Source organism: Amblyomma maculatum, chromosome 9 (genome assembly GCF_055883805.1).
Source record: "Amblyomma maculatum isolate TAMU_Amacu chromosome 9, ASM5588380v1, whole genome shotgun sequence".
Taxonomy (NCBI): domain Eukaryota; kingdom Metazoa; phylum Arthropoda; class Arachnida; order Ixodida; family Ixodidae; genus Amblyomma; species Amblyomma maculatum.
In genome coordinates, this window is record NC_139352.1 from 47,633,330 (window position 1) to 47,651,319 (window position 17,990).

The window sequence follows — 17,990 nt, forward strand, 5'->3', positions numbered from 1 at the left end:
TCTTGACCCACACATTAGCTGGTCTTTTTCAAGAAATGGCACCAAAATGGCCAGTTCTTTATTGAAAATGATATTTTGGTTAGTTGAAAGCATAAAAATAAAAAAACAAACCTAATGAGAAATGCTCTTTTTTTCTATATAGCGATCTTTATTACACCTATTTGGGTTGTGTGGAAATCGCAACTTCATGGCATTTAAGACAGCTTGTAGGAAGATATTACAAAATTATGACTATAAATGTCACGAAATGTTTGTGAAAAGCCACAAATTATTCAAGTCTTCCTATTCAAGCCTTTGACGAGTATGGCAGGGCACAAAGCGCGGAACTGCACGCAGTGGTTTCTTGCACCACCTGCACCAGATGCGTCTTTCATTGTACAGGCAGCATTTCGCACAGCGCCATGCTGGTCCCTCTTTTTTTTTTTCTGTCTTCACCTTCTTCCTCTCTGCAAGAAAGGTCAACGCTTTTGTCGACCTTACTTGAGGAGCAAAACAGATTGTATTTTTCAATATTACTCGAGTCGGTCGCGTCGCCACTCTCGAGCTCCGTCATGTTGATTTTTGTAGTGAAAAAGGTCCACCCTTTAGGCCAAGGAAGCGTAAACAGCCCTTCAGTATTCGTGTTGCCATTTCTCGACAATCCGAAAACAATAAAACGAATTCATCTTAAATCGAAATCGGAGTTTAAAATGCGCACGACGAAATAGACTTATCATGAGACAAAAATGGCACTCGGCTTACGACGAGCCTGGCTTGTCCAAGTCCGCTACGGGTTCCAAAATCTTAAGGTGGTTCGACCCATTTGATGAGACAGTTATGAAAGTTTCGTATCGCCAGCTTGTTTTCGGTGTGTAATGACAGCCAATTTTGGTAGCCCACCCTTTTTTATGTAGGTCCTCGACCCACTGTGGATCAACTTTGAAATCTTTCGGGGTTGGCCCATTTGCGGCGGTGTACGAACTAAAAATGTTTGGGGTTCCACCCGCTTACTGTGGAGTCCTCGGGCCTTTTTAAAATTTCGCTCCACTGTGTGATTGACTCCTCGGCGTCACGTGGCCTAGCTGACGTCACAACTCCATTTCACAGCCAAGAAATTCCATGACACACAACGCGATGCTTCACTTTCTATATATACACTAGCTTTGAATCATCGGCTCATATCTCTACGTCGCCTCAAGGCATGGTGAGAGGTGAATGGTAGGAATATTGGAAACTCCCTCTACTTATTGTGAATGATAAATTTCTCTATTTCTCTCTTTATCCCTCGTGCACTCATTACAAAATAATATCTGAAAGCAAACGAGCGGTGGTCCACATTTATATCGAGGCTTGACAGTTTTTAGAGACGATAGCTGCTATCTTGGTAAGCGGTTTTCAATCCAGGGCTCTCGCTATTTTTGCCCAACTTTCACTTACGTTATTCAACCCATATATACTGTACTTCAGCAACTATTAGCATCTTCCGTACACCTTTAGAATGATCTAAGAATATCTGCAGCGATATGAAACGTTTTTCAAATTGGCGGATATCAAACACATACTTCAACGCAACTCAAGCTGTAAAATATTTTTTTGCTGTATGTAATTTGCAATGGCGCTGTTTACCTGGCGACGTCTTGCATAGGTAGGCTCCTGTAGAGCCAACAGCACGCTAACCTGCAAATCGATATTGACAGTATTAGTGGGGTTTATTGATACTAATGTTCGCAATTTCATAAACAAAAATAGTTTTTAATGGGTTTTAACTATCATTGCACAATGTACTTGAAACAAACACACATGGTACATTTCTACAAACGCCAATATAGCTGTGACCCACTTAGCCTAGCTCTCGAACTTGCTCGCTGAGTACGGAGAAACATTCAAAGTGTCAATACGCCCGTGGGCTGAAATGGTTTCATCGAACCCTTCAGTAAAAGTGTCAGCATCAAAGCATTTTGCGCCGTTAAATAACATACCCGTAATGAAGCTATGCTCGCTCGATGGGTAACACCTGAGAGCTGTCGAGGTCACTCCTAAATGTGAGTCCATGTGTTTTGGGTTGTTATAGCCATTTCATGCAGAGACGGAAGCTAGTCTCCACCTAGCCTCCTTCCTTATTTTGCATGGTAGCCAGAAGGCGCTGGCAAAGTATATGCTACCAGGGATAACAGATCTAGAGCAATTTAAGCCTGCCATGCGGTATCTATAGCTCCAACTTGAGGTGATTGTTGACGATCGCAAATAGACAGCGAGGCTGCGCGAGATGATGCAGATGCATATTTTCAACACCTCCGCAGTACCGACGAGACACATGAATACATTCACCTTTCGTTTTTACCAGCGACTCTCTTCCCTTACTTCAATAAAACTGGCTTTATTAAATTGATATCTCCAATCAACCGAAGACTCCCACTGGTCGCCGAATGCCACCTGCATTATTGTTGTGTGAGCCATGAAACCACGCGTCATCATTACACAGAGTGAGCCGCTGCAGCGCCCTTAATGGGAAGTTGACGATGCAGAGCAATCAGTTCAACGAAGGCGATAATTGACGATTTTATATCCTCGTTTTTCTGAGGTGGCGTTAGTGCGCGATAGGGAAGATCTTGTCGTCGAAATAATCTCCTGCCCTATAAACACCAGAGCCTTCCATTGAAAGCGTGAAGCTTGGAAGCGTTAAACGACCACATATAATCACCAGTTCTCAAACTGCCACTTGGCTTACGACAGGTTTCTGTGTTCATCCTTGGTTCCCCTCCCCGGCTGCACTAGTGCATATATGTGTTATAAAGGCTGGTCAAAAGTTGGTTTTTGCAGAGAAGTAGAAAATGTAAAATTCCTACTCTGCTAATAACTGGGAGGACATCCAAAGCCAGGCCGCTCTACATGACGACCGTGCCGGTCCGGATCAACGCAGAATGCCAAAATGCATAATTGAATAGTTTGTATGCCACTATGCGTACTCACCAGAAAAAAGGCACAGATGGTCCGCTTGGCCATGACGCCGTTTCTCTGGCAGGACTTCGTTTGCCGGGCACAAAGTTTCGAAATGGATCTAGTTTCACACGCGTCGTTTTCGTGCTCCGGTCTGATACGCCAGCCGACTACGTCATCGGTATCTAAACCCACGTGACCGGAGTTAAAAGGAAATACGCAAAGACAGTGACAGGCGGCGGCGTCACACAGGCGACGCCTCGGATGGCAGGCACTTGGGTGGTGCCCTTCGGGGGGAAGCGGCACGCATAGTGGCTCGAATGTTACGTGCAGTACGCTAAGCCTTGTGCGAAGTTTGCTGCAGCGTGCGAGAACGAAACGAGCGCATCGCAACAGCTTGAGAGTCGAGCACCGTAGTGCAGGATTGTGCTAGGATTGCGTTTGCGTGCGTGGGTATGCGAGTGCACGTTTCTGTTTTTGCAACCTGATACTGATTCCTTTCTTCATCGTTTACCTTAGCTGTTTTTATCGTGCAGGCAAAAACATTAGAAATAATATAAAAGATTGGTAGCATCAGGTCGCCCGTACAAGCACACACGCACGCACACATGCCAATGGGATATGTAGCGTCAGATAAATATTTCTAATAAATATCTCAATTAACATCACGTGAGCCAAAGTGATAGAAGCATCCGCTAGATGAGATAGAGAGAAGCTGTATTTTTCTTGCTGAATGTTGTTCCTCGAATAGAGCATCACTCAAGTGCCCAAGACGGCGTGAGTGGGATTAACTGATACTTGAGCCTAAGAGTGGCGGGAAGCCGAGCACTCCCTTGTCTTACACGATAAGAGGGCTGCGGTGGCACGAAGATTAGAATTTAAAATTTTAAAGTAGTGTGTGACTGTCATAATACGAGGCTATGAGCCGAGTAATCACTTATGCTAGACACATGCGAAAGGCTATGGCTAAGTTACAACAATGAGCCAGCCAAGCTGTAGCCGCCGGCGTAACACTCCCCCAGTGAACCGAGACATGTCGTGCCCATCGTTGACGATATCGAAGTGGTGCACCCAACAACAAGAAAGTAGAGACGGGGTGAGTCAAGCGGGGACAGCAATCTGTCGCGCCCTTAACTGTCTCTTCAGGGCAACCCGAGAGATGCCTGGCGCGCTTTTTTCTCTGCTCGCTTTCTTCGCACGACGCTTGGCAATCGCCTTCGAAGTAGGGAGACGAACCGCGCCGCTTGGCTATCTGACACGGCGCGACCAGTCTAAGCCTCGCTCGACAACGCGTGTTCGTTTCTGTTTTTGTGTAGTTATATTGTCACCAGAAAGGAAAGAAAACGGCGCTTCGTATTCCCAGAATCTGGAAGGGCGAGGGAGGTGGGAGAGGGGGCAGAGAGAGATGAGAGTCAGCTGATTCTGCTGGGAAGACGACGCAAACAGGCGTCCAGAGCGCGCCCAAAACCGCACCCGATCTCTTACATGCGTCGCTCTCACGTCCGCAGAAATGACTTGTCTCCCGCTATAAGTGTTTGTGTCACTAGGCAGTCTTGACGTTTATAACCTAACTAAAGAAATATCAAACAAATGCAGGTAGTATGAGGGGCTTCGTTGTGAAATACCCCATCCCTGATCTTATGAGCTCCTCATCTTCTCTGCATTTGTTCACAGATCTTTTTAACGAGGACTTCTAAACTATAGGTCTTGATGTCATAGCTGGCGTAAGAGTGCCATCACACAGCGCTCGATTTCCATGTTACATTTATTTATTTATTTATTTATTTATTTATTTATTTATTTATTTATTTATTTATTTATTTATTTATTTATTTATTTATTTATTTATACAGAGCTCTTACCGCGCCCTCATTGGGGCATTATTGTAGGAGGGTAAACAACATAAATAAAAAAGACATAGTACAGAATACGTTGATGAGCTCATATTCTATGTGGCACCTAGTGTCGCAGGACGTTCCACACTCACCGCTACGGGCGAGGGTGGCGCTGGCGAACGCTCTAAAGGATAGGTTGCACTCTGCATAAATACCTAAGAAAGTGAAAGATTCTATCTGACAGGCGCGACTAGTCTAGGGCCTCGACAGTGCATGTTCTCTGGTTCGTTTCTGTTTTTGTGGAGTTATATTGTGACCAGAGAGGAGAGAAAACGGGTCTTCGTATTCCCAGAATCTGCAAGGGTGAGAGAGGTGGGAGAAGGGGCAGAGAGTCGTGTCGGAAGCCGTCGCCGTAGAAGTGGTAGAGCATGACGGAAGCAACGTTGAGTGTTCTGATCCCATCTGCCGTATGTGGTGTTTTGTCTTCTACTTTGTACTCAATTATCTGCATGATTGTTACTTCGCATTCATCAACATAAAAAAACAATTTTTTTGCTATGCGTCAGTGGCTGTTAATTCTTTTCTAATGTAAGTATGGAAATAATCATATCCCCTGCTTAAATTTGTATCTGCGGGCTTCTGTTTAGAACTTTAGTGGCCTGCCGTTATTAATAATGACTGGAGAAATTAGTTATATATTCTTTCTCAAGATTATCATAGTAGACAGTTATTTCCATACTCGTACAAGCTTTGATTATACAGATATTTTTACTGGAGATTTTTATTTGCGGGAATAAGTAGTACAGGTACTGGTCTGAGGAAAAATGTATTTGGACCGTAAGTTTATTGAAACGTAAGAAATTATTGCTCATCAGAGTGAAATGAAACTTCATTACATCGAGCAAAGAGTTGCATGTGGGCCTTAAGTACAGCTCTCGCAAATCTTTTCCGCAGTTCAGAAAATAATCATCCGCAAAATTCACAAGATCGAACCTTTTTTTTGCTGTTCGGAGCGTGATGACTGTCACCTTTCTTGGACTTCTTGACTGAGCCGGTCACACTGGCTTTTTGGTAGGATCGCATCAAACCTGAGCGATGAACGACAACGACCACAATTTTCATCTTTTTCTTTTCCGCGCTCTGAGGTGGATAAGCCGGAGATGGATATCGACAAAGGCGGTGCCAATCCTCGGGTTTTAGCCTCATTGCACTGTCAAGTGAGAATTAAGCGCGAACACTTTGTTCTTTTCTGCGAAGTGTTGCCGTTTCGCTCCGGCCTAATATCAGATACCTGTTTGCACTGGACTGTATATGCTCAGCCTTATGTCTTTTCTTCTTTTCTTGAAGTAGCGGTGTGCTATGCTTTAACGGTAGCCGTACAGTATTAAGTCTTGCAATTACCACTCGTGTGAGAAGGCTCATAAAAAAATGACCAGCTTGCGTACAGGCGAGATATTTTTTCCGCGAATATACGTCCCCAGTCTACATTAAGTGCATTTCAGAGGTTGTTTTGCTTTGGAGACACGAACGAGCTGAATATCGTGAAATTATTTCACCTCACCTGCAACGCGACCTGCGTGGCATTGCAGGTGTGTTGCAAATGTCGCAGTGGGTTGTTCAGTTAAGTGACACATTTTGTCCGAGAAAGCCAAGTTTCGCCTCACAGGAAGGACAGTAGGCACGACAGGAGATCGCTTGCCTTGTCTGTTGGGTCTTGGTCCTATAACGGATGGCTGCACTCTTGTTAAACACGGGCGTGAAGTTATACACAATTTTCAACAAACCACTTTGGCCGGTATACCCCTGAGACCAGTTGGTGAGTAGTTGGACAGTAGCGTATTTTCTATTTTCCTTTTTATTTTTTACAAGCAGGAGTCTTTACAAGCACACTAATACTTGTGGAGCAATCACACTCCGCTTGATTTCCGGCTCGATTTCTTGATTTCTGGTGAATTAAATAAATCTACTATTTCTTTTTGGTGACATTTTTCGGCACAGTTAAAAATCTATCACTCAGTTCCTATGACCAGAATAAAATGACGCGTGGCGTTGGAAACTGTGGGATTTTCGAAAGTTCGAAGCAAAGCAGTAATTTTGTAACTCCCTCAGAAATGCGTGAACGCAGGAACCATTCTATAGGTCAGAGTTCGCAGCGAGGGAGAAGAGTAGCCATGAAAGTCTCTATGCACATGCTGAATCTCTCGTAACTGAGTAGTGTTCTGAAAGTTGAGTGTATGACATGTCCCCATTGAATAACGATGTGTTCGCTACTAGCCGCGAAAAGATGGCGCTAGTTGCTGATGCCCACGAAAGTCGAGCCTATCAGGATAGCTTCTGGTCACTATCAGAAGAACTTTCGTTTCCAGGAGAAAACAAAAAAGAAAATTCTAGGAACGATTACGATACTCCGTAATGTGAAACTCGAGTGCAGCTATGTCAGCGTTTTTGCGACATATTGAGGCAGCGATTTGAAAGATGCTTGTATGCATGAATGTGCAATCACAAAACACTATCTTTGTGACGAGTCATAGAGAATATCTCTTCTTCTGAGAAATTCTCTTTGTTTTCTGAGAAATTCTCTCGTTGCTCGTGACACTCTTTTCCCCAGTTACACCCACAACGACACCAATAGCGACGCGGCTCAAACTCCGAACAAACGCATCGGAGCTGCGCACTAAAAACACACTTGGAAACAACTCCGTGTTATCGGGAACATCGCCATTTACACTGCCGGCGCCCATGCGGCAGAAGAGGGCGCATTATTGATAAAACTTGTCTTAAATGTGTAAAATCGTAAGTTTTCTCCTCTAACTTTGATTCAAACCCATGACGTCAGTTCTGAAAACGGCTCCTTGATCCCCGTTTAGAAGCAAATCGTAACACAGACAAGCCTCGGAGATCAGCGTCAATATAATATAGTTGTCATGCACTTGGGAAAACTCCGCGGTGTCAATACCATTAAATTCTCGCCACTTCCCGGCTTCTAATAGCTCAGTTATCATTGAAAATAGTCTGCTGGTCCTGCGTTATAAATGAATCGAGGCGAACCAAATTTATTTTCAGTGTTTAACATCAGCTCACATCGTTCAGTACGCACGCACTCTCACATTGCTGGAGTTGAAATCTGGCCGCCGCTTCGCAAATTGAATTAAATTAAATTGCAAATTAAAGAGCGCCTTACCAGTGGCGCCAGAGCGGCTAGTACTCTTCTAATCTAGTCAATATCTCGAGGTGACCAATGAGGCAATGTTCAAAAAACTATTTGCTGCAGTGGCGATTTAATGCACCGATGTGAAAGGCATTTGTTTCCAACAAAATTTACTATTTTGGAGCAACGAAGACTTTCTGCTGAAAATAAGGAGTAGAAATAAAGAACTGACGTTTAGACCATGTTGTACTGAATTTAGCCGCAGAATTGACCAGTGGCAAGCTTAATGTGGTTAAGGCCTCTCTTTAGACCACTCATAACCACGAAATGCATCAAAATGCAAAAGTGTCCGAAATTTCATTGCCGCGTGACTCCTTTGCAGCAGCCCTTTACGTTCTGTCAAGCCATTGTCATCGCTGAAAAAGCTTACCTCTTAACATAAATTTTTCGCTCCTGTGCTGCAAAAAGGATCGAGTGAAAATTACAGGGCTGCGCTTAAGTCTGAGTAAGAGCGAAAATGATAAAGTCACCTTACAGGGCTGGTTTCACTAAATGCATCGTCAATGTCATCTCTACTATCATCATCATCACTTTCGCTACTATCATCATTATATATCAAGTGCACCGTCACTGTCATCGCTACCACCATTAATCACTAACCGCAGCATAATTATCATAGCTACTATCATCATTATCATCACTGACTGCGTCGTCATTGTCATCGCCATCGCTGCTATCATCAGTACCTAACAAGTGCATCGTCATTGTCATCGCTAGTACCATCATATCACTAATTGCAGCGTCATTAAGATTGCTACATAGTACCCAGAAATGTGGCGCAGCAAAGATACCATTGCAGCTATCAGCATTATCGCTAACTGCATGGTCACTGTCATCGCAACTATCATCCTTACGCCACACAAGAAGAATTGCGATCGGTTTCTCACGAACCTGGCGTGGAGTAGTAGTTTTCGACCTCGGCTGGGGATCGGAGCGATTGGGTTCTATTCCCGGTGGAGGCAGTTTTCATTGCCTGAAGTGTCAGTTCGGTACTGACATTTCCTGAAAGCTTTTCCACAGCCCATGAGCCAAGATAGGTTTCGCCTTAAAAACAAATCGAGTATCATTTTATTTCCCGGAGTATTATTGACAGGTTACATATCGCGTAGCACAAGAGAAAGAAACGGCACATATACGTTCTTTGGAGCAACACCAGTAAGGCCGAGACGCCAGCAGCTCGGCGGCGTGCTCCTCAAACAGAACTATACGCACCTACACTGGCAAGCCCGGAAATGATGATATGACAAATGTTGGGTGAAGATGAAAGGCCGGTGGAGAAGGTTTTGCTTCAAGAGGGCTGTGACATAGGTTCCGGACGCCTGTTTGCTGAAGTATGCGCCCTTAAGTACACTTCTGTCAACGATCGACGACTTGCACAAGTCTTCTCGTAAAAAGAAGCCCATAGGACGCCATCCCATTGCTGCATGCGTAAATGAGAAAAAGTATTGAACGCATGTAGGCATTCAGATTGTGAATGTTCAGTGAGGCCATACTGTCGGTTCATATGATAATGGGGATACATGTTGTATGAACTAAATTAAAATCGGGAATTTAGCACTCGTTTTGGCCCTTGTCGCGTAACAGGTCTTACGCTTACCACCAATTACCCGCTACCCAAAGTAGCACAGCGCGCTGTGTCGGTGTTGAAGTTAATCTAAGGTTTCATGTTAGAGTTTTATCAACGCGGCCGGACCAGGTGAATCAGCTTTCACTCGGTCTTCGAGACGGGTAATAAAGTATCGCTACTTGTAATCTACACGCTTATCTTGGTTAGAATACCCCAGTCAATACTCGACGGGTATGAGATAAGGAAGTTTGCCTAGTTACAAGGGTGAAAGAGATGAGAAGTTGTAGCGTGTCATTGCTGTGCCAATTCATGAAACACGATCTCGCGAACATTGTTTTCACTTGGTGGACAAAGCTCGCGACATGTTTATGACCAGTTCTCCAACAATCTGAAATGTTTTATCCAACAGTTGTGTCCTATTCCGAGTGCCTCTGTGAACGATTGTGCATGAATTTTGGCCATTTGTGATTCAATATAGAGCATCAAAATTTCAGCGTAAAGCCGTTTCGACATTTTGCAGCTGGCACAATATGCGCAGTGGGATTTCGGTGCTGGTCCTTAATTATACAGGAATGGTATTATGAAGCCTGCCATGATAGTGTTTACAAGGCACCCTGGCTTTCTCTGAAAGGCCTATACAATTTAATGTCCGCGTCGATTACTGTCTAAACAAATAACACTGACATGTAGCTATATCAACTTTCCTAAAAACGAGGACATGTTTCCCGCCCATTATTTGACATAAGTGTGCTTTGTGTGAGAAGAATGGTGTTGCACTCTGTTATATGGGATGAATAATGGTTTTTAAATGTAAATAGTAGAGTACGAGCGTTGTATGCCGTGTGGATCATGCAACTACAGGATTAGGTCCAGATCACGCTTGATCATCTTGAGGAGGATCGGTTCGACCGTGTCGGCGTTGTAGTCGCTGTCTACGTAGATGGCACCTATGACGGACTTGAAGAACTTGTAGACAAAGCTCCGCTTCTTCTTTGCAAACCTCAGCTCTCCCAGTGTCTGTGGGCAACGGTAACGAAATATAAAGGAAAACCAGTTAGGGAACTGAAAAATTACGAGGGAATTTAGCGACTAAAGTAGCGAAAGGCGAAAGCCTGAGTGCCACATTTTTCTACGCAACTGGCACTGATTAGAAATTAACTATTTAATTAACTAGTCATTAAGTATGCATATAATAAGCACTTAATTATATGACAAATGGCTTAATTAGTCATCAATTAGATATTGAGCATTAATGAACATATGGGCATAAGGCATGCATTCGTGCATACTGTGGTGGTGCTCTGTGATTGGTCGAGACCTCTATGACGTCATCCCGCCTCGGCCAATCAGAGCCGCCGCAAAAGCGGGACACATTTTGTCCACAACAGCATGAGCCATTAAAGGCTTTCGCCTTAATAAGGTCGCAGTGAAAAATGCATAAGCGCTGGAACTTGGCTGAAATTAATGTGCGGGCATTAATCAATACCGCAAAGCTCGCTATTAAAGTGCCGAGTTATGCCCAGAATTTTTCCAGCTACGAAGAAGCCACTCGTGCTCAAAGGGGAGACAGATCTTCATAAGGACAGGTTATTTAAATGATATACTAACTTAAGCCAGTAATTTTTCAGAAAACCTGGGAGGTATGCTGCACACAGCTCCATAGAAATAATGCAGCTGGCGATAACTACTTGACGTGCTTAGTGACACACATTCTGCCTTAAAAACGCCTTAACTATGGTCCTTATAGCTGCCTAATGTATTTCCGAAATCAATAAAATATGCCATCAATAGTCTAACATACATACTCTTCGGTTCAATTAAAGAAGCTGTCACTTGAGTTTTAATAAATTCAAATGGTATGCTGAGAATTCTTAGAAAATATATTGGAAGCATTCTGACGACACATAGCGCTCACATCATTCTCAAAACAACCTGAAGGAGCACCGCACTGGGAACCAACTGTCGAATATTTTGTCATAACCATATAGCCGGTACCACTATTCGACTGTTAAACAAAGGCAATAAACGCGTGCTAAACAAACCTGAAATGAAAACCAAGACGTGCAATTCTTATCAAACCACTACAGGGCCACGAAGCGGAAATGAGCCACCATTAAATAATCTACAAGAAGACAACACATGACCAAGACATGCACGGTTTTGCTTTCTTTGTCTTCGATGATTATACAGTCATCGAAAAGAAGCACCCTATACACGAGCGAATATCCGCTGGCTGACAGACGGCAGTTTTCTGTTTACTAAATGTAACATAGTTAAAGAGCATTTTTTGTATGATAAATTCTAGGGAAAAGTGCGATTCCGTGCTGGTTTTTCCAAGCATGCTGATTGCTGAACTTGTATCTCACTGTAGCGGTTTTCTTTCAAATATCGAAACATAGCAGTGAAAAAGCCGCTTCACAATTAAAACGAGATATTTTGACGAACTCTACGGACTTCATTCCGGCAGTAAAGTTATTAGAGACATTTAGTTTACCGTGAATCTCGATCCGCTACAGTGATCCACCACCGCGCGCTCCCCTGCGCATGCCCAGAACCTCTTGACGGCGATAGATGGCGCCACATACTGGATGTCTGTTAGATGTCCGCACATAAACCTGCCACGTCTGGACCAATCAGCTTGTGCGTCCCGCGCGTGTCGCGGTGGCGGATCGTGGATCGCGATAAGCTAAGTCTCTCTATTGTAGTATTTCGACATTATAACTGAACCTAAATCTTGTTCTGTGCGTGTCGGGCCTTTGTGACGCGTTGGATTGCGCCGTGGCCTGTCGCCGTTACCATACCTGAACGTTCCGCAGTCCATCGGCAAATTCCCTGAGCGACGCTTTCTCGACGGGCCGGTCGACGAAGACGAACTTGTGGAAGTTGTTTTTTACAGCGAAGTAGGCGAGCGAGTCCTGCCGAAGGACCGACGCCTTCACTTCGGCCATATGGTGCTGGGACTTGTTCCGAGCATGCATCAGGACGTACCTGCATGCGTAGGACATAAGTAAAGATATGCCATCTAACATCTAACCGATGTACATATATGCATCGGTTCAGCAGGGGTTATCTGCTCTGTCGTGACTGAAGATGACACTTTTGTTTGTGTGCATACGAAGGGTGCTTTGTGGGCAGCCTGCCGTTATAAAAAGACATGGCGGTAGACGACGGAGGGGGTAGTGTGAGCCTGCGGGCTGCTGCTGATGTGCAACCGGCTGTTTTAGTACAAGTTGATATTTTTTTGCTCGATATATGTTTGTCTTGACCTACGCTACGGGTGGAAAGTAGCAAGGTACACTACATATAGCTCTTATTAGCATCATATTTATGCAGGCAACGGCTGCATACCGTATATGATGCAGCACTTGCCAGCATACGGCAGGCAAAATAGGGGCGGGGGTAGTCTGGCGCACTCGTGTATGCGCAAGACAACCCCCCCCCCCACCTCCACCCCCTCCCGCCCCCTTACTTTGGAATTGATAACCTGAAAAAAAAAAAAAAAGCAGATGACAGCAGCCGCCTTCTACTATCATTGTTACCATTTTTTAGCATGTACCGCTACGCAGCTGAGCACAATTTTGTGGAAAACTTAAAGTTTTGTCCGAGAAAACCGGCATCATCTGGGTTTGCATACTGTGCAGTCCGTTTTGCCACTCTGGCTCAGGTGACAGCGGTAAATAAACTTAAAGCTATTTGGGAATAGGCAATAGACTGCGTCTGACTGTAATGGGTAATCAAGTCGTTCCCCAGAAAGTCCCTCGAATACTGGACTAAAGAACTGCCGTTCTACGGTAACGCCCACACCCCATCGAATTTTCAGAAATACTAGCCTTCCGCTCTCCTTCCCGTATGTACAGTATACGATTCATTGTTAAAGTGAACATGAGATCACGTGGCCTAAACAATTTGAAATGCGCTGCCGCCAACCTCAGGCAAGAATGGACGGCACCAAGTGCATGCTCAGGAAGAGCAGTCGGCCGTGCTTATTGCGCATGAACTTGTGCAGTTGTTTGTCGCTGGCTATCTCTGGAGTGCTTTGTAAATCGCGGCAGAAACGCGGTCTAGTGTTCCTTTTAACAGTGGACTATACTGTACACGCTACAAATCGCAGGGAATCGTAGCATTCTCCTTTTCATAAACTGGAACCAAGACAGTAATTTTCCAAAATGATCGTCCAGATGAAGACAAACTGTCTTGTTGAAACTGGTGCTGAGACACAGCTCACTGTCCCAACCACGATGATCCCAACTATCAGGGGATGAGGGCGAATATCGAGCGCACTCTGTGCTCACGTAACTGCGCCATTAAAGGGTACGTCCGTGTTTTGACGCGACACATCGAACTCATAATATACTTAAGCGGGGTTTTAAATATAAACCGGGCGTAATTTCATAGACGATGGTATGCTAAAAAGTATCTTTCAGATATTAGAGAAACAAATTAAGAGGTTAGTAATTAGGCGAGGAGCAGCGGGAACAGTATATGCAGGGAGAGCCGACAAACGGGATCGAGCCATTACGTTGTCGCATCACACCCTGCGTAGTTATCACTCCAATTTTTAGAACATTTTGAATTGGTGGCCTACTGTCCTTAGAGTCTCTAAATATATATATATATATATATTTTAACAGTGAGTGGATTCCAAGGGAAGGCAAGCGTAGCAGGGGGCGGCAGAGAGTTAGGTGGGCCGATGAGGTTAAGAAGTTCGCAGGGGTCAAGTGGATGCAGCTAGCACAGAACCGGGTTAAGTGGAGAAATATGGGAGAGGCCTTCGCCCTGCAGTGGGTATAGTCAGGCTGATGATGATGATGATGATGGTGAGTGGAATCAGTTTTCAGGAAAATACTGGAATGCGGAGTTAAGGGCTAAAATAAGGACTGGAAACAAATAGCTTTTTCATAAAATGTCTGAGATGACCTAGTGCATGCTTCGAAATTTAGTTAGTGAAGCTCATGGTCGTCATGGCTCAAGGCGTGGCGACCATGAGCTTTACTTGTAGCGGAGGTATGACATCGGCACCACCAGGCACTATAAGAGGGTCATGATATCATCTTCCAGTGGCTACCATGATTATAGTGGCATTATTGGCAACGACTCAAATGACACTGCTTCTCCATCGGCTCACGATACAACCAACATTGTCGAGATACCACTGACAAGAGCCGACACAGCAAGACACCTTCGGCTGCTTGCCCGAAACGTGACTATACAGTAATGGTTTACAACCGGAGGCTAGACACTTCGCTCGCACCACTTTGACCCTTACTTTAACTACAAATACCATTCGGCATCCACTCATGTGATGCTACGCAGTTGTACCGCTTGTGGCCGGGAGTGGAGTTTACTAACACCTATTCCCACCTTATCAAAATGGCAGACTCTCTAACGTGTGACCAGCTTAGGTGCAACGAAACAATATTGGGCACATACTCTGCGACTGCTCTCGATTCGAGCATCCCCTCCTGGCTCGTTCACTCTGCCGCTTTGATTCTAGTCCTCTTATACAAGCAAATGTTCTAGGGCCTCGGATAAAATCCTCATCACAATGGAGAGCGGTGGAGGCGCTCCGGCAAGTTTTAAAGGGCTCAGGGTCGAGTTCGCGATTACAGAATTTAAGATGTGCTCCTTCGGCTCCTTTATCATTGCGGACCGTGAAAACGTGAAAAACTCTTTTAATTGCCACTACTTCATTTCATTTCCTCAATTCGTCCCCTCTTCACGTGTAGTGAAGCTTAAAGGACATTTCCTAGTTAACTTCCCCACATTTAGCTTCTTTTGTTTCTCTCTCTGTAAGTGAAGCAGGGAGTTGGTACAGGGGCGTTGGGGACACTGAAATAGTGTTCTTAACAGAAATCAATTGAAGTAAGGCCACAGGAATTATCAACTTTAATATGAATTTTTGCCATAAGCATGGCAAAATGGAAATTCGAGGAAAGTAATCAGGAACGTGAGAAAGCTTTATAAACTGTATGATATAGTATGATAAAGCCGAAAAACCTGTGAAGCTTCAATCTTTTTCTCGTCATTTATCTCACTCTTCCCCTCCACTGGAGCCATCCGGTACATTCCAACTCGGCGAATGACCACGAAGCCTTGGCGGAGCAAGCCCTTTGTTCCGTTTTTTCCTCTTGTTTAAGTTCCTGGTGTCATGAGCAGCTAAACAATTGAGAAAAGCTTGTACCTAAGGCTAATATACCACTCCCTAATATGAACTCACCTGGACACAATGTAATCCATTACAAATGACCCGACGTAGTCGAGCGGCTCGAACGAGTCGTGGCGGTCCTTCCGGTCTTTGCGGTCGCGCGTCTTGTAGGTCGGGTGCAGCAGGGCCTTGAGTAAGATGTTGGGGTTCTTGAAGTGGTAGTCCCCGAGGTGATCGCGCAAGAAGTCTTGCGGGACGCGCAGCGACAGAGCCTGCTTGAGGTCCGACGCTACCTGAAAATGCTCCAGGCCCAGACCACCTGCTCCGGACGAACCCTGTGGGGCTGAATTGATGGTACCTGCGATATCGGAGACCAAGCAAAGATCTGAGTCGCACTGGCTGGTCAACCGAGCTGTTCACGTTTCGGTTCTTGGAATGCGCGGCCGGCTCACTGATGACAGTGCATCGTTAAACGAAGGATGTCAGTGGCACGTTGTAGTATTGACGGAAATTGGTAATGATGATTATTTTATTTTACCGCCACACCGGCAACTAGACCAAAAACCACCGCGACTAATGTGGTGGAGCCTGCGCAAGAGGCACATTTTTTTTTTTTAACGCATCATCTCGGAGCAGTCAAGCACTAGGCGGCGAATAGATTGCGCGCATCGGAAAACTATGCAGGGCGTCCCAGGTGGTCAAAATTACTCCGTAGCCCTCCACTACGACTCGTCTTTCTCTCTTTCCACTTACAATCCCATTTTTCGCCCTTCCCTTACGGCGCGGTTCAGGTATCCACAGAAACAAGTGTGGCATACACTGCGCCTTTCCCTTTCTCTAACCAATTATTATTATTATTATTATTATTATTATTATTATTATTATTATTATTATTATTATTATTATTATTATTATTATTACTATTATTATTATTATTATTATTATTATTATTATTATTATTATTATTATTATTATTATTATTATTATTATTATTATTATTATTATTATTATTATTATTATTATTATTATTATCAAAACACTGAGCCTCTGAAATGCCAGACATATGTCCAAATATTGCCGCGGCTGTGGCCGGCGGAAATTGACGAAATTAAATTATTCACGGTACTGTAGCGCATAGAAGAAAGCTGCCGTAGACCCGTAACTATATGATTATTTCGTAATACTAAGCCTAAAATATATACTAGAAGACGGCAGTAATGGCCTGCGGTTGAAATGTGGGCGTATAAATGGGAAGCACGGAATTCGATTCCCATTGTCGTGTCGGATACCCAAAGGCATTTCAACGGGCGAACGCTTTCTCCAGGCCTGCTGTTCAGATTCACTGGAGTGAAATTCTAGGGAAAAAAAAAAAAAAAAAAAAAGGGTTTTAGAGCTATCGCAACCTTGTGGCAATAAAATCGAAGAACAAACAAAAAGTTATCGACAGTATCCAGTTTAAATCTGTAATATATTACCAGCGGTGAAATGAAGTGCGCACAAGAAGAATAAAACGCAATCAGTACTGACATTTACTCGCTTCACCATTGAATGCTCCAATATAGCACCAGAATGCTTGCCAGAATGATACAGACTCTCAACATAGCAGTTGATGTCGTTTTCTAAATTTTCTTTGGTTAGGTCCCTTTTGTTGTCTGTCGTAACTTTTGGGTATATGCAAAGTGATGATTTGCTCATTTGGTTGTCATTTGTTAACAATATTCATGCTTACAGCCAATTTTGATTTGGAGGGTATTGTCCTCTTGTTTTCATCCAGCATCCTGTCATGTTTTCATATAATTGTATTGATCCCATGTCATGGTGTTGATGGGTCTGCTTTGTACTGATGTATTTGACATGTCACCTACGGGTGTAATAAAACATTTTCTTTCGTCTTTAACGGCACTGGATTTGGAAATATTTAACTGGTAAAGTTGGATTCTCGCAACGTACAATAATAAAATGGAATCGCTAGGTATAGTAAGGTCGCGGAAATCATGTTAACTGCTTCTACGGCATAAAATGGGCAAAAAGGCTTCCGTATTTGCAGTATTACAATTAGAAGCAAAGCCACTTTAAATATATGCATTACGGGAAGTCAGTTTTCCGAGTTAGAAAATGCGTATAAAATGTTTCAAACTGCAATGCTGATAAACAAAATTAAAAAAAAAAAAAAACGGGACACAACATCTATGCTGACGGCATTCAATTTGTTAACATAATATTGCCCCTTAATAACAAAAGTAAAAAAAGTTTAGTTAATTTTAGTGAACTAATCGTTTAATCGTTTCATCCCTGAGCTCTATCACAAACATAATGTCC

The 17,990-nt window shown here is 43.8% G+C and overlaps 2 protein-coding genes across 4 annotated transcripts in view; both read right to left on the reverse strand.

The window, feature by feature from the left end:
• The window catches only part of LOC146179004 (uncharacterized), a 51,747-nt gene extending 48,722 nt beyond the window's left edge, over positions 1-3,025 (reverse strand). The window contains exons 1-2 of one of the 2 annotated variants that reach the window (XM_084579826.1): positions 2,950-3,025; positions 1,606-1,656 (exon numbers count right to left, since the gene is read on the reverse strand). In XM_084579826.1, coding sequence (XP_084435952.1) covers positions 1,606-1,656; positions 2,950-2,982 — 84 coding nt within the window. In that variant the 5' untranslated portion in view covers positions 2,983-3,025. The remainder of the gene's footprint in view (positions 1-1,605; positions 1,657-2,949) is intronic. The other variant, XM_084579825.1, reaches the window with a different exon arrangement.
• Positions 3,026-8,993: 5,968 nt separating this feature from the next.
• LOC146179006 (uncharacterized) overlaps positions 8,994-17,990 on the reverse strand; it is a 30,537-nt gene continuing 21,540 nt past the window's right edge. For both annotated transcript variants that reach the window (XM_084578697.1, XM_084578696.1), the window contains 3 exons: positions 15,744-16,029; positions 12,328-12,514; positions 8,994-10,543 (listed from right to left, as the gene is read on the reverse strand). In XM_084578697.1, coding sequence (XP_084434823.1) covers positions 10,382-10,543; positions 12,328-12,514; positions 15,744-16,029 — 635 coding nt within the window. In that variant the 3' untranslated portion in view covers positions 8,994-10,381. The remainder of the gene's footprint in view (positions 10,544-12,327; positions 12,515-15,743; positions 16,030-17,990) is intronic.